At 51.1% G+C, this 10,791-nt stretch overlaps 1 protein-coding gene across 3 annotated transcripts; it reads left to right on the top strand.

Annotated features, from left to right (window-relative positions):
* Positions 1-356: 356 nt before the first annotated feature.
* On the top strand, positions 357-8,865 carry RAB3D (RAB3D, member RAS oncogene family). Of its 3 annotated transcripts, none has more exons than XM_019745003.3 (5): positions 357-503; positions 1,917-2,180; positions 2,829-2,947; positions 3,035-3,159; positions 6,015-8,865. In XM_019745003.3, the coding sequence occupies exons 2-5, from the start codon at positions 1,953-1,955 to the stop codon at positions 6,200-6,202; spliced, it is 660 nt and encodes a 219-aa protein (XP_019600562.1). In that variant the 5' UTR covers positions 357-503; positions 1,917-1,952; the 3' UTR covers positions 6,203-8,865. The 3 variants fall into 3 exon arrangements, with proteins under 3 accessions (XP_019600562.1, XP_019600563.1, XP_019600561.1); XM_019745004.3 differs by having other exon boundaries at positions 365-555; positions 1,917-2,132; XM_019745002.3 differs by having other exon boundaries at positions 366-555.
* Positions 8,866-10,791: the final 1,926 nt, after the last annotated feature.

The following is a 10,791-nucleotide window of genomic DNA, read 5'->3' as shown; positions in this document are numbered from 1 at the left end:
ACACACTTCAGGGTCAGGCGCTGCAATTTACAAACACTAATTCAGATCAGAATCCACATACAATCCTGTGAGGTGGAGACGCTTATTATCAACCACTTGACGATAGGGAAAACTGAGGCCCAGAGAAGTTAAGTACACGTCCAAAGTTACATGGCCAGGAAGCGGTGGAGCTGGAATTCAAACCCTGCTCCAGAATCCTCGCTCTGAACCGCTCTGCGCATAGTAGGAGCCCTATAGATAAGACAAATGCAAAGTTTATTGTTGGGGGGCGGGCCCTGGACCTCTGCACCTCCCCCCACTTTCCACAAGCCCCACCCCGGACTCGGTCCCGCCCCGCTCTCCCCCGGGTGCGGCCCCTCCTCCCCTGCCTGGGCGGAGCCAGCGCGGGATCCGGGTGGCTGCGGGCAGCGGCGGCCGTAGCTGCGGGGTCGGGGTCGCGGCGGAGGCTAGGCCTCAGCGAGTTCAGAGACGGAGACCCCGCGGGCAGCGACCCCCCACACGAGGTGACCCCTTTGGAGGGAGCGCACCCCGCCCCGCGCCTCCGCGTCCCAGCAGGTCTGGGGGAGCAGGGGGTTTTGGGGGGACCCGGAGGAACAAAGGCCGGCGGCGGGGGCCGCCCCTTAGTTCGCCCCCACCCAGCTGGGCTGATCCGGGGGCGTTAATAGGGCGCGGGCGGGGCCGAGAGCCCAGCTGGGAACATGAGATGGGACCATATGGTGATGGGAGGAAGCTCCTGAGCTCTCCTGCACCGGCTGTGGCACCCCAAATCCAGCGAAGGGAGACAGGGCCGAATGCCGGGACCCTTACCCAGTGCCAGGCGTGAGGGAGGGTCGGAAGATAGTGAGAAAGAGGTGGGGCAGGCAGAAAGAGGTGGTCTGACAGGTGGGCTGGAGGTGGAGTAGGGGGCGGGGGCCCCAGCCTGGCAAGCCTGCCCAGCTTGGGGAAAGGCTTCCTGTCTCGTCTTCCCCTCCTCAAACTCGTTCTCCCGGAACATAGGGTGGGGCTGAGGGCTGGGCAGGAAAGGGGGGCCAGTTGTGTCCTCCTTTAAAATGGAAAAAAGCCCCACAGGCAGTTGAGAAAGAGTTTTGCCAGGGGTTTCTCTGTGGGTGTGCCCTCCATTCAACCAGGCCTTCTAGAACCTACCTATGCAGCTCAGGAACAGACACAGACAGCTGGGGAAACTGAGGCCATGAGGGTTGAGGGGGTGTTCTGGACCCAGATACTCTGGTACTCTGTCCAGGAAAGACTGGACCAGGGCTGGAAGGGAGTGGTTGTCCTGGTGGTGGGGTTCTTGATTATTAGCTGTCTGGGGTGGTTTCCTTAGATTTGAGGATGGTCACCCTGGCCTCTGTGGGCTGGGACTGGGGCTGGTGTGAGTCAGCTCTACCCTGAGCGAGATGGGCCCGGCCTCTTTGACAAACAGAAGGTGATAGTACCCATTTGGAGGCTTAAACCTGGACTGGATCCACTGAAACCCCCTCCCCATGGGGATCAGGGAGGGGTTAACCTAGGCTTGTGTGGGGGCAGGGCAGGCACCCTGCTGGTGGCTGACACCTGCCAAAGTCAACACCCAGGCCTGGGAGGGGGGGAACTCTATCCAGTTGGCAGGCCCCCCCCACCCCCGCCTCCCTCCAGCTCACACCTGGGCCACACCAGCTGCTCACCAGGGGGCAAAGTCCACACTTGCACCTTCTGTTGGGTCTGGTTTCTCAGGACCAGAGGAGGCACCCCGTGCACTCTCCATCCTGGGCCCTTGCATTTGACAAGCATCCCCATTTTCCAGAGGAGGACACTAAGTCCTAGAGAAAGCAGGTGATCAGTTCAGGGTAACTTGGCCTCCACGTGGCAGAGCTGGGATTTGAACCCAGGTCTGGTGTACACACTGAAGCGGTTACTGGTGTTTTATTTCCCTGCAGGGTTCCAGGCTTCCCTCCAGGAGGCTCCCCACCAGGATGGCATCAGCTGGAGACCCCCCGACAGGCCCACGGGATGCAGCAGACCAGAATTTTGACTACATGTTCAAGCTTCTGCTCATTGGCAATAGCAGTGTGGGCAAGACGTCCTTCCTGTTCCGCTACGCAGATGACTCCTTCACACCCGCCTTCGTCAGCACAGTGGGCATCGACTTCAAGGTCAAGACCGTCTACCGCCATGACAAGAGGATCAAACTGCAGATCTGGGTGGGCCGGGCAGCTAGCTGTCCATGCGTCTGCAGCTGGGGTCCCTCCAGGGAAGTCTCTGTGAGGGTTTAGGGTTGTGGAAAGGGGTCCCTGGTGAGGGAGAATGGCCCCGAGTCAGGGAGGGGGCATGGGGTAGGTGTGAAGGATATGGGGTATTATCTATGAGATGAATTCATCAGCAAGAGGGGTTATGCCCCGCCCAGTGATATCTGAGGGGGAGTCCGTACTAAGCCAAGGCAGTTAGAAGTCCTGGTGAATAATGGGGAAGAGATTTGAGTACCTTCTCAGGTGCGAGCCCAAAGGCCCCCAAAGCACCTGCCAGGTGTCCACACCCCTGCTCCCAGCACAGCTTCTGGTACGATTGTATGGTAACAGACACCAGAGTGTCTGCATCAAGATGGTACCCTCTGGTCCAGGTAGCTCTTGTTTGTGGTTATGAAGTTGCTCAGTGAGAGGTCACTGACCCCTCAGACTGGGAACTCCTCAGGGGCAAGCCCATATTTCTCCCATCATACTGGGGCAGGTCCCTGTCTCGCTCATTAGACTGGGATTGTGAGCACAGGGCAATGCCCACCTCAGACAGGGCCCTGCAGCGGTGGGGTGGGGAACAGTGTGACTTCTAGCTGGCTGACCCCACTATTTCCCCAGGACACAGCGGGCCAGGAGCGCTACCGCACGATCACCACAGCCTACTATCGAGGAGCCATGGGCTTCCTGCTCATGTATGACGTTGCCAACCAGGAGTCCTTCACCGCCGTGCAGGATTGGTGAGTGCTTACTGACCACTCACCCCCTGACCTTTGCCCTCTCCTCTGACCCCAAATCTCTGGCCTAATAGCCCTTAAACTCCACAGGGCCACACAGATCAAGACGTATTCCTGGGACAATGCTCAGGTCATCCTCGTGGGGAACAAGTGTGACCTAGAGGATGAGCGTGTTGTGCCTGCCGAGGACGGCCGAAGGCTCGCCGATGACCTTGGTTAGTGCACAACCTGGGCCATAGGCTCTTGAGCCTCCCAGAACCAAACCCCATCCCCACCCTCAGATCCCAGGTCCAACTACAGTCACCAACCCTTTGCTCTTTGAGGACCTGCCCAGAAAAATGCCTACGTGTATGCCACCTTCTCCATTTAATTCCAGGGAATTCACCCACAGATCCCCTCTTCCTGACCGCATCCCTGGGAACCCAGACTCAGCCAAATTGTTTCTGGAAATTTATCTTACAGATATCCTTACCCATGTAGGGAGTGGTGACTATATCAAGTTGCAGTACTGTTAGTAGCAAGGAAACCTGCATAATCTCCCACATGTCTCACAGTGGAGGAAGCAGCAAAACATAATGTCCACACAGTGGAATACTATGCAGCCACAAAAAAGGACGAGGGTGTTCTTATGTTCTGTTATGGCAGATTTCTGGGATATCTAACTAAATGGGAAAAGCAAACTGCAGAACAGTGGATATGGCTGCTTCCTTTAGTCCAGGGGTCAGCAAACATTTGCTTAAAGAGCCAGATAGGAAATATTTTTGGTTGTAGTGTCTCTGTCACAACTATTCAGCTCTGCCTGAAAGCAACCATAGACAATACATCAATGAATGAGCATGAATGTCTGCCAGGAAAACTTTATTTACAGAAACAGGCAATGGGCCAGATTTGGCCTGCACCTTGAAGTATGACAACACCTGCATTAGTGTATAAAAAGGATGAGAATAAGAATATATGCTTACGCTTGCCTAAAGGAACTCTGCAAAGATACAGAAGGAACTAGTAACAGTGGTGACCTGTGTGTTTAAGAATTGGGAGGAAAGGAACCAGGCTTGGATGGGGACTTCTCAGTCTTATTTTTTTGAATCAGGTGAATGGATTATCCATTCAAAATTTAAGTTCAATGAAAATCTTGTCCTGGAGTATTCTAGGCTCTCCCAGGACTTTCCCTGTGGGAGGTGACAGAGGCAGGGTACGAACTAACTACTGTAGGGAGGGCATGTTAGGGGTCCAGACTCTGAAGCTAGAATCCCAGTCTGCAATTGCTGTGTAACCTAGGGCACATTACCTCCCTTCTCTGTGCTTCCATTTCTCCACCTAGGAAACGGAGATGAAAACAGTCTACTTCATAGGGCTGTTAGAAAGATTAAGCGAATGCTGGCCTCAATTGAACATTAACTTGAATTATTTCTCAATCGCTTTCTTTGTGATCTTAATAGTTTTTATATCTGTCTTGATATTTTTTAGCAGTTTCTAGGTTCTTCAGCGAATATTTATAATCAGAAAAAAGTATTAAAATGAAAAGAACTCAGATTATTTGAGGCAGAGCCACACATGGATAAGGAAATGCCAGATTTGCCCAGGAAGACAGCGGGGTGACATTGATGGTCACTAGGCTCAGAGTAGATATGAGTTCGTACCCTGCCTCTGTCATCTACCCATCCATCCATCCATCCATCCATCCATCCATCCATCCAGTCATTTGGCAAGCAGTTCCAAGCGCCTGCTTCATGCCAGGCACTGACTGCTCAGGCAACAAGGCAGACAGAAATCCTGCCCTCTTGGAGCCAGTGTTCTAGTAGCAGAGATGGATAGGAAATGGATAATTACACACCTAACTATTTCATTACAATTACATTTTTATAGTGCCACATGGCAAGTCCCAGGGTACAGACCCATTTACCCTGCACTGTGTGTAATATGGTGGGTGTTTGTTTGAATTTCTGGCCCACATTGGCCAGTGCGGCAGGTGAGGACACATCGGGGACCTTTCAGAGACAGCTCCTTGCAGGCAGATTCTGAACCAGCCTTTTAGGGGTGCAGGAAGGATCATCATGTACACCTTATTTTCAGGTTGACGGGCTACTTTTTCTAGCTGAGGGACCTTGGGCAAATCCCCAAAGCATTTGTACCACCTCCCACCTTTGGGAGTTAATGGTTCTAAGATTGTACTCAAAGCAACCTCTCATCCCCCCTCCCCAGGAGGAATCAGCCAGCCTGTACTTGTTCCCGGAGCCCAAGGTGGTACAATAGGAATATTTATTTATTTATTTTATATTTAAAATATTTAATATTTATTACCAGCTATTATTTGAGCCAGGCAGCCAGGGTGTGAATCCCAGCTCTGCCATGCATTACCTGTGTGAATTTAGATGAGTGACTTTCCCTCTTTGTGCCTCAGTTTCCTCATCTGTAAAGTGGGTTATAATAGGACAAACCTAAGAGCATCATTAAATGCGTTAATTTCTGTAAAGCACTTAGAAAAGTCCCTGCCACATAGTAAGCATGATGTAAGCACTTATTATTACTACCATTTTTAGTGCATTCTTTCTTTAGGCCAGGAACTGTGAGCATTGCATGCTCCCCACAGACACTGGGAAACTGCCATTACCTGCCTAATGGAGATTGCAAACTGGTGGTTCCACGGGCTTAAGCCAGTCTTTAGCTGTGTTTTATTTGGTCCAGAGTGCATTTTTTAGAACATGTGAAATAATTGGCTCCATTTCAAAAGTCTACATAAATATTTTCACTGTACCTTCCTGTGCAGCACAATTGGGGGAAAGCTGAACTGCAGCTACCCATAGGCACCCCATCCCTTCTGGGCACCAGAATGTTATTACCTGGACTCTTGCAGCCACTGCCTAGGATAGTTCAGAGCAGGGCTGCTACCACAGGTTTTTATCAACATGGTTCCCATTTTATAGATGGGCAAACTGAGGCTCAGAGACTAAGGCACTCAGTCATGGGCCCACAGCTGCATAACAGGGCTTGGAACCCAGATTTGTATGATGCCACAGCCCAGGCTTTGCCCCTCTGGGTCTCACAGGTGCCCCCATCTATGTCCATCCAGGTTTCGAGTTCTTCGAGGCGAGCGCCAAGGAGAACATAAACGTAAAGCAGGTCTTTGAGCGCCTGGTGGACGTCATCTGCGAGAAGATGAACGAGTCCCTGGAACCCAGCTCCAGTCCAGGCAGCAATGGGAAAGGCCCAGCCTTGGGGGACACCCCACCTCCCCAGCCCAGCGGCTGCAGCTGCTAGAGACGATCCCCAACCCCTGGCCACCCCTCCTGCCTTGGCAGGGACTGTGACTGAGGCATGAGCCACAAGGGCTGTTTCCAAGCTCAGGGTGCCCCCTTCCCTTCCGTCAGCTGTCAGCTGCCCCCTACTTCTGTGTGACTTGTTCTCGCCATGGCCACCAGCCTGCCCAAGCAGCCCCTGTCACAGGCTCCAGACCCTGGGGACTCTGCGTTAGAGGCAGGGTCTGGGGATGTTGACATGCATGAGCTTGCTGCTTTTCAGGCGTTTTAATGGGGGGAGCATGGATAGCCTCTCCCACCCTGCCTGATGGAGGGACTTCCACAGTGCCTTCTGAGTTAGAGCCATTGCCCACATCCATTCTGTATTGGGCATTGTCTGGGGTTCACAATTTAGCCAAAGGTGGTTTGTCTTCTTCCCCCTGCCATGTGGGTTCTCAGAGTTCATCCCTAGATAGGAAAGCAGCTCTTTGCTCAGGGTCCCCTGATCTAGTCCCAAGCCTGCACATGAACCTCCTCAGACCTGAAGGCTCCAAGGCAAGGAGGTGACTGATCCTGGCAGAACCCTCCCTTCTGGCTTGCAGATCCTCTGCCTGTGAAAGCAGTATTAAAGCAGCTTTTCTAGTTGTCAAGAGATAGGGAGTCAGAACCCCTGCTGGCTTCAGGGACCCCAGAAGTGCCTTCTAAGTTTCCCCAGAATTTAACATCACCCATGTCCCTGACACTGTTTTGGCTTATCATGGTGTACCTGATCCGGGATTGAATTCTGGAACTATGTACTGTGTCAGACCAGGTAGACAATCACCCAGCCCCTGGCTTTCATGCTCAGGGCTTTGTGCCAGGAGTTAACCTCTGAGCCAGGAGCCTTGGCCCTCTTGCCCCGACCTGCCTCCCCAGGGCCCATTTGACTGGTGGTGTTTTAAGCAAGGTCTTTCCACATCTTTTACATCCTGTTAGAAAAGGAAATTGAGCAACGGTCCCATAACCTGTGCTCCCTGTTGACTGTCTGGTACAAGGACTTGGGCTCCTCCCACTTGAGGACCAGTGAGGATCCAGTGTCCATTTCCTGAGCCATGTCATTGGTGAGGCCCAGTGATGGGATGTTTTCTGCCAGTGGAAGAGTCACTCTAAGGAATGTTTTGGGTTTGGGCTGGTGGGGCAAGAAGGTAGGGGTGCCATTGTCACTTGTACATCACAATATAGCTTGGGAGTGGCAGGCTGATGGAGGGTGGCCTGGGGTCAGTCTCCCTGGTTGAGGCTAGCGTCCCCAGTTGCTGGGAGCTTCTGCTGGGAGGTTATGTGCAGTTTGGGATTTACGTCTTCACCGCCCTCCTCCCAGCTCAGCAGTACTTCCTGCTCACCAAAGTCGAAACTCCAGTGGCACGGCACCTCTTTCTGCTCTGGAACACTAACTGACACCACATAACCTAACAGACACTGTGAGGATGGCCTGAGAGGATGGTTTGTATTCCCAATTCCACTCCCAGCCCCTGCCAGCAAAATGACCTCCTATAGCCCTAAAGATCTCAGCCTCCTTCTTTGGGGCATGGGGAAGGTCTGGTTTAAGTTTAACATAGCTCTTACCTTTATAGAAGCTCTACATTGAATTTATTTCTAGAGGGCCCTGTTTACCCCATACTAGGGTCTGCCCTGAGAGCTTCAAAGTGAGGATATCTTTGTATGCCAACAAATTAGGTGACTGTGGTGAAATGGACAAGTTTCTGGAAACACACAAAATGAGAGGATCTGAATATTTGGGGTGGAAGTAAAAAATGTTAGTTGCTTTAAAGTAAAAGTGAAGTTAAATTAGCTAAAAAAGCCTTAAGATGTACCATGGCCTGTCTAGATGCTGTTGGCCAGTCCATTTTACCTAAGCTGCTGCCAGAAAAAAACGGTGGGTCAGAGAGCCGTTGCCTGAGGGATGAGGTGACTGTCACCACCCATGTGATAAAACCAGCTTTGGCTGTAACTTGGACCTGACCAGGCCTAAGCTTTCTGTTTACACAACATTTTTAACAGTTCAGCTTCAAGTAGCAACTGAGACAGCTGCCTCAGGTTCTTTCAAGACTGGGAATCATGTAGAATTTTTTTGTTCTAAACAATAATGCAAGTTTTTATTTTATGTCTGGGGGGGAGGTTTAACTCAAGATGGTCTCTGGGGAACAGAAACTGATGTCCTCACAGATTACTGTGGGGGTTGGAGGTTCATTGAGTTTACAAACAAAAATTAAACCAAAGGCTGTGCGAGCTGGTGCCTGGAGCTGTTGCCTGAGGCTGGGTCCTGCATCCATGCTGTCCCTTCTTAACATTTGCTTTTAGCAACTTGTCTTTCCACAGCTGGCTTGGTGGGAAATTGCCATGGCTGCTGTGGTTTGGGGTTCTGCTTTTTTTCTTTTTGTGGCTTCTCTGGGGATCATGTTCTTGTATCTGTCTCTCCTGCTTGACTTAGAAAAACAAGTAACTGGTGAAATTTGGTCTCAGAGTTGAAGTGCTAATTCTGCTAAATGGCTTCTCCCCGGCGATCCCGAAACACTACGGAGTGAGCTCTGGACCTGCTGCTCATTTCTATGCTGAATGTGGTTCCCCTGCATAAGCAATTCTTTGATGTCCACCTGGAAAGACATGCACTTTTCTCCACAAGAAAAAAATAAAGCCATTGTACCCAGATGCGGTTGTTCTCTTATTTCCATTAGTGAAATGTGATTTCCAGGAAAAGGTCTATTGAATCATAGCCAAGCAGATGGTTGGTTGAGGACCACGTGTGATGCAGCAGATCCCAGTTTAGGCCAGTGAGGCTCAGGCCTGGGGCTGTGTCTAGCGGGGACTCATGGCTACCACCTTGGCCCTAGAAAATTCCTCTGAGGGGAGGGCAGGGGGGATAGTGTTGCCCCAACTAATCTTACCAGGAATGTCTGTCCTCCCAGGAGCTAGAGGGCACCCGTGAGCACCTGAGTCTGGTCAAATCCTGCTCAGAACCCTCCATGGCTCCCACCTGACTGGGACTAAATGCCAAAGTTCTCCCTATGGCCGGCAAGGTCTTGCATGGTCTGACCTGACCTCAGTTCTTCTAACCTGCCTCCTATACTTGCTTTGCTCCAGTCCCATTGGCCTCCTTGCTGCTATTTGAACACACCAGGCTCCTGCCTCAGGGCCTTTGCATTGGCTGTTCCCATCAGCCTAAAACCATCTTATCCCAAGTAGTCAGACAGCTTCCCTCACTTCCTCTTTCAGGTCTTTCCACAAATTTCACCTTCTCTTTGCACCCCCCTCTCTGTTTAGTACTGCAACCCCCTCTCCAGCATTTCTGATGTCTCTTTCCCTGTGACCCCTCCCCATAGCCCCAGCATCTAAAATACTATGTCATTTACTCATTTAACTTAAACAAGTGTCTCCTTCACTGTAATGTCAGCTCCTCAGATGCAGGAATTTTTTTCTTCTCTTTTCACCACCACACCCAGCTCTTCCTGTCTGATACAATAAAAAAAATAATACTCAGTCTTTGTCCCTGGTTCCGGGCACACAGCTCCTAAAACCCATGGAATCTCCGGAGTGCTAAAAGTGTCTTTTGTCTGCTAATTACAGGATGGGGGTGGGGGTCGGGGGGTGCACAGCTAGGTAGCTTCAGCCTGGGAATGGGTCTAATCAAGCCATGATTGGAGGGTTGGCACTTTCAGCGCAGCCCTGTCCTCTGAAGAGTGGGGAGAGGCTGGAGTTAATCACCAATGGCCAATGATTTAATCAATCATGCCTAGATAATGAGACCTTCATGAAAATACTAAACAATGGGGTTCAGAGAGCTTCAGGGTTGGTGAACACTTTTTGCGGTTCTGGGAGGATGGCATTCCCAGAGAAGTCATGGAAACTCCGCGCCCCTTCCCCATACATTGCCCTGTGCATCTCTTGCATCTGGCTTTCCCTCTGTTGTAGCCTTTATAATAAAGGCAATAGCAAGTAAAGCACTTTCCTGAATTCTACGAGTCACTGTATTTATCAAATCTGAAATGTAGGGAGGGTGGCAGGAACCCCCTGACTTTATAGCCAAGTCAGAAAGAAGCGTGGCTCACTTGGGAATTCGATATTTGGAATTAGCATCTGAAATGAGGGCAGTCTTGTGGGACTGAGCCCTTAAACCTGTGGCTTCTGATATGGACTCTGGGTAGTGTCAGAATTGAATTCAACTGTAGGACCCCCCCATTGGTGCCCACAGAGAATTGCTTGGTGTGGAAAACCCCACACATCCAGATTCAGAAGTGTTATGAGTAAAAACGGTTTATTTCTGACATACAGCAGGCATTGGATAGATGCTTGTTGAGTATTCATGAGTGTGTATGACCTGCAGAGCCCAACAATGAGCTAGGTCCACAGATTTGCATATGGTCCCAGGATTCTCAACTCTACTCTCTGTACCATCTCTCTGCAGCCTCGTCCCCATAAGGTGGCTTCCTCTGAACCAGGTGAGTTCAGGGGAGCTGCTCTCTCCTGGTCACCCTAGCTAAAGTCCCAGAACAGGTCTTTTGACCAGCTTGGGTCTCATGCCTATGACTGAACCAATGACTGCCGTGAGAGAGATGGAATGTACTGATTGGCTGTCTG

Source organism: Rhinolophus sinicus, chromosome 15 (genome assembly GCF_057876585.1).
Source record: "Rhinolophus sinicus isolate RSI-liver-muscle chromosome 15, RSI-T2T, whole genome shotgun sequence".
NCBI classification, from domain to species: domain Eukaryota; kingdom Metazoa; phylum Chordata; class Mammalia; order Chiroptera; family Rhinolophidae; genus Rhinolophus; species Rhinolophus sinicus.
This window is presented reverse-complemented; position numbering and strand designations above follow the sequence as displayed.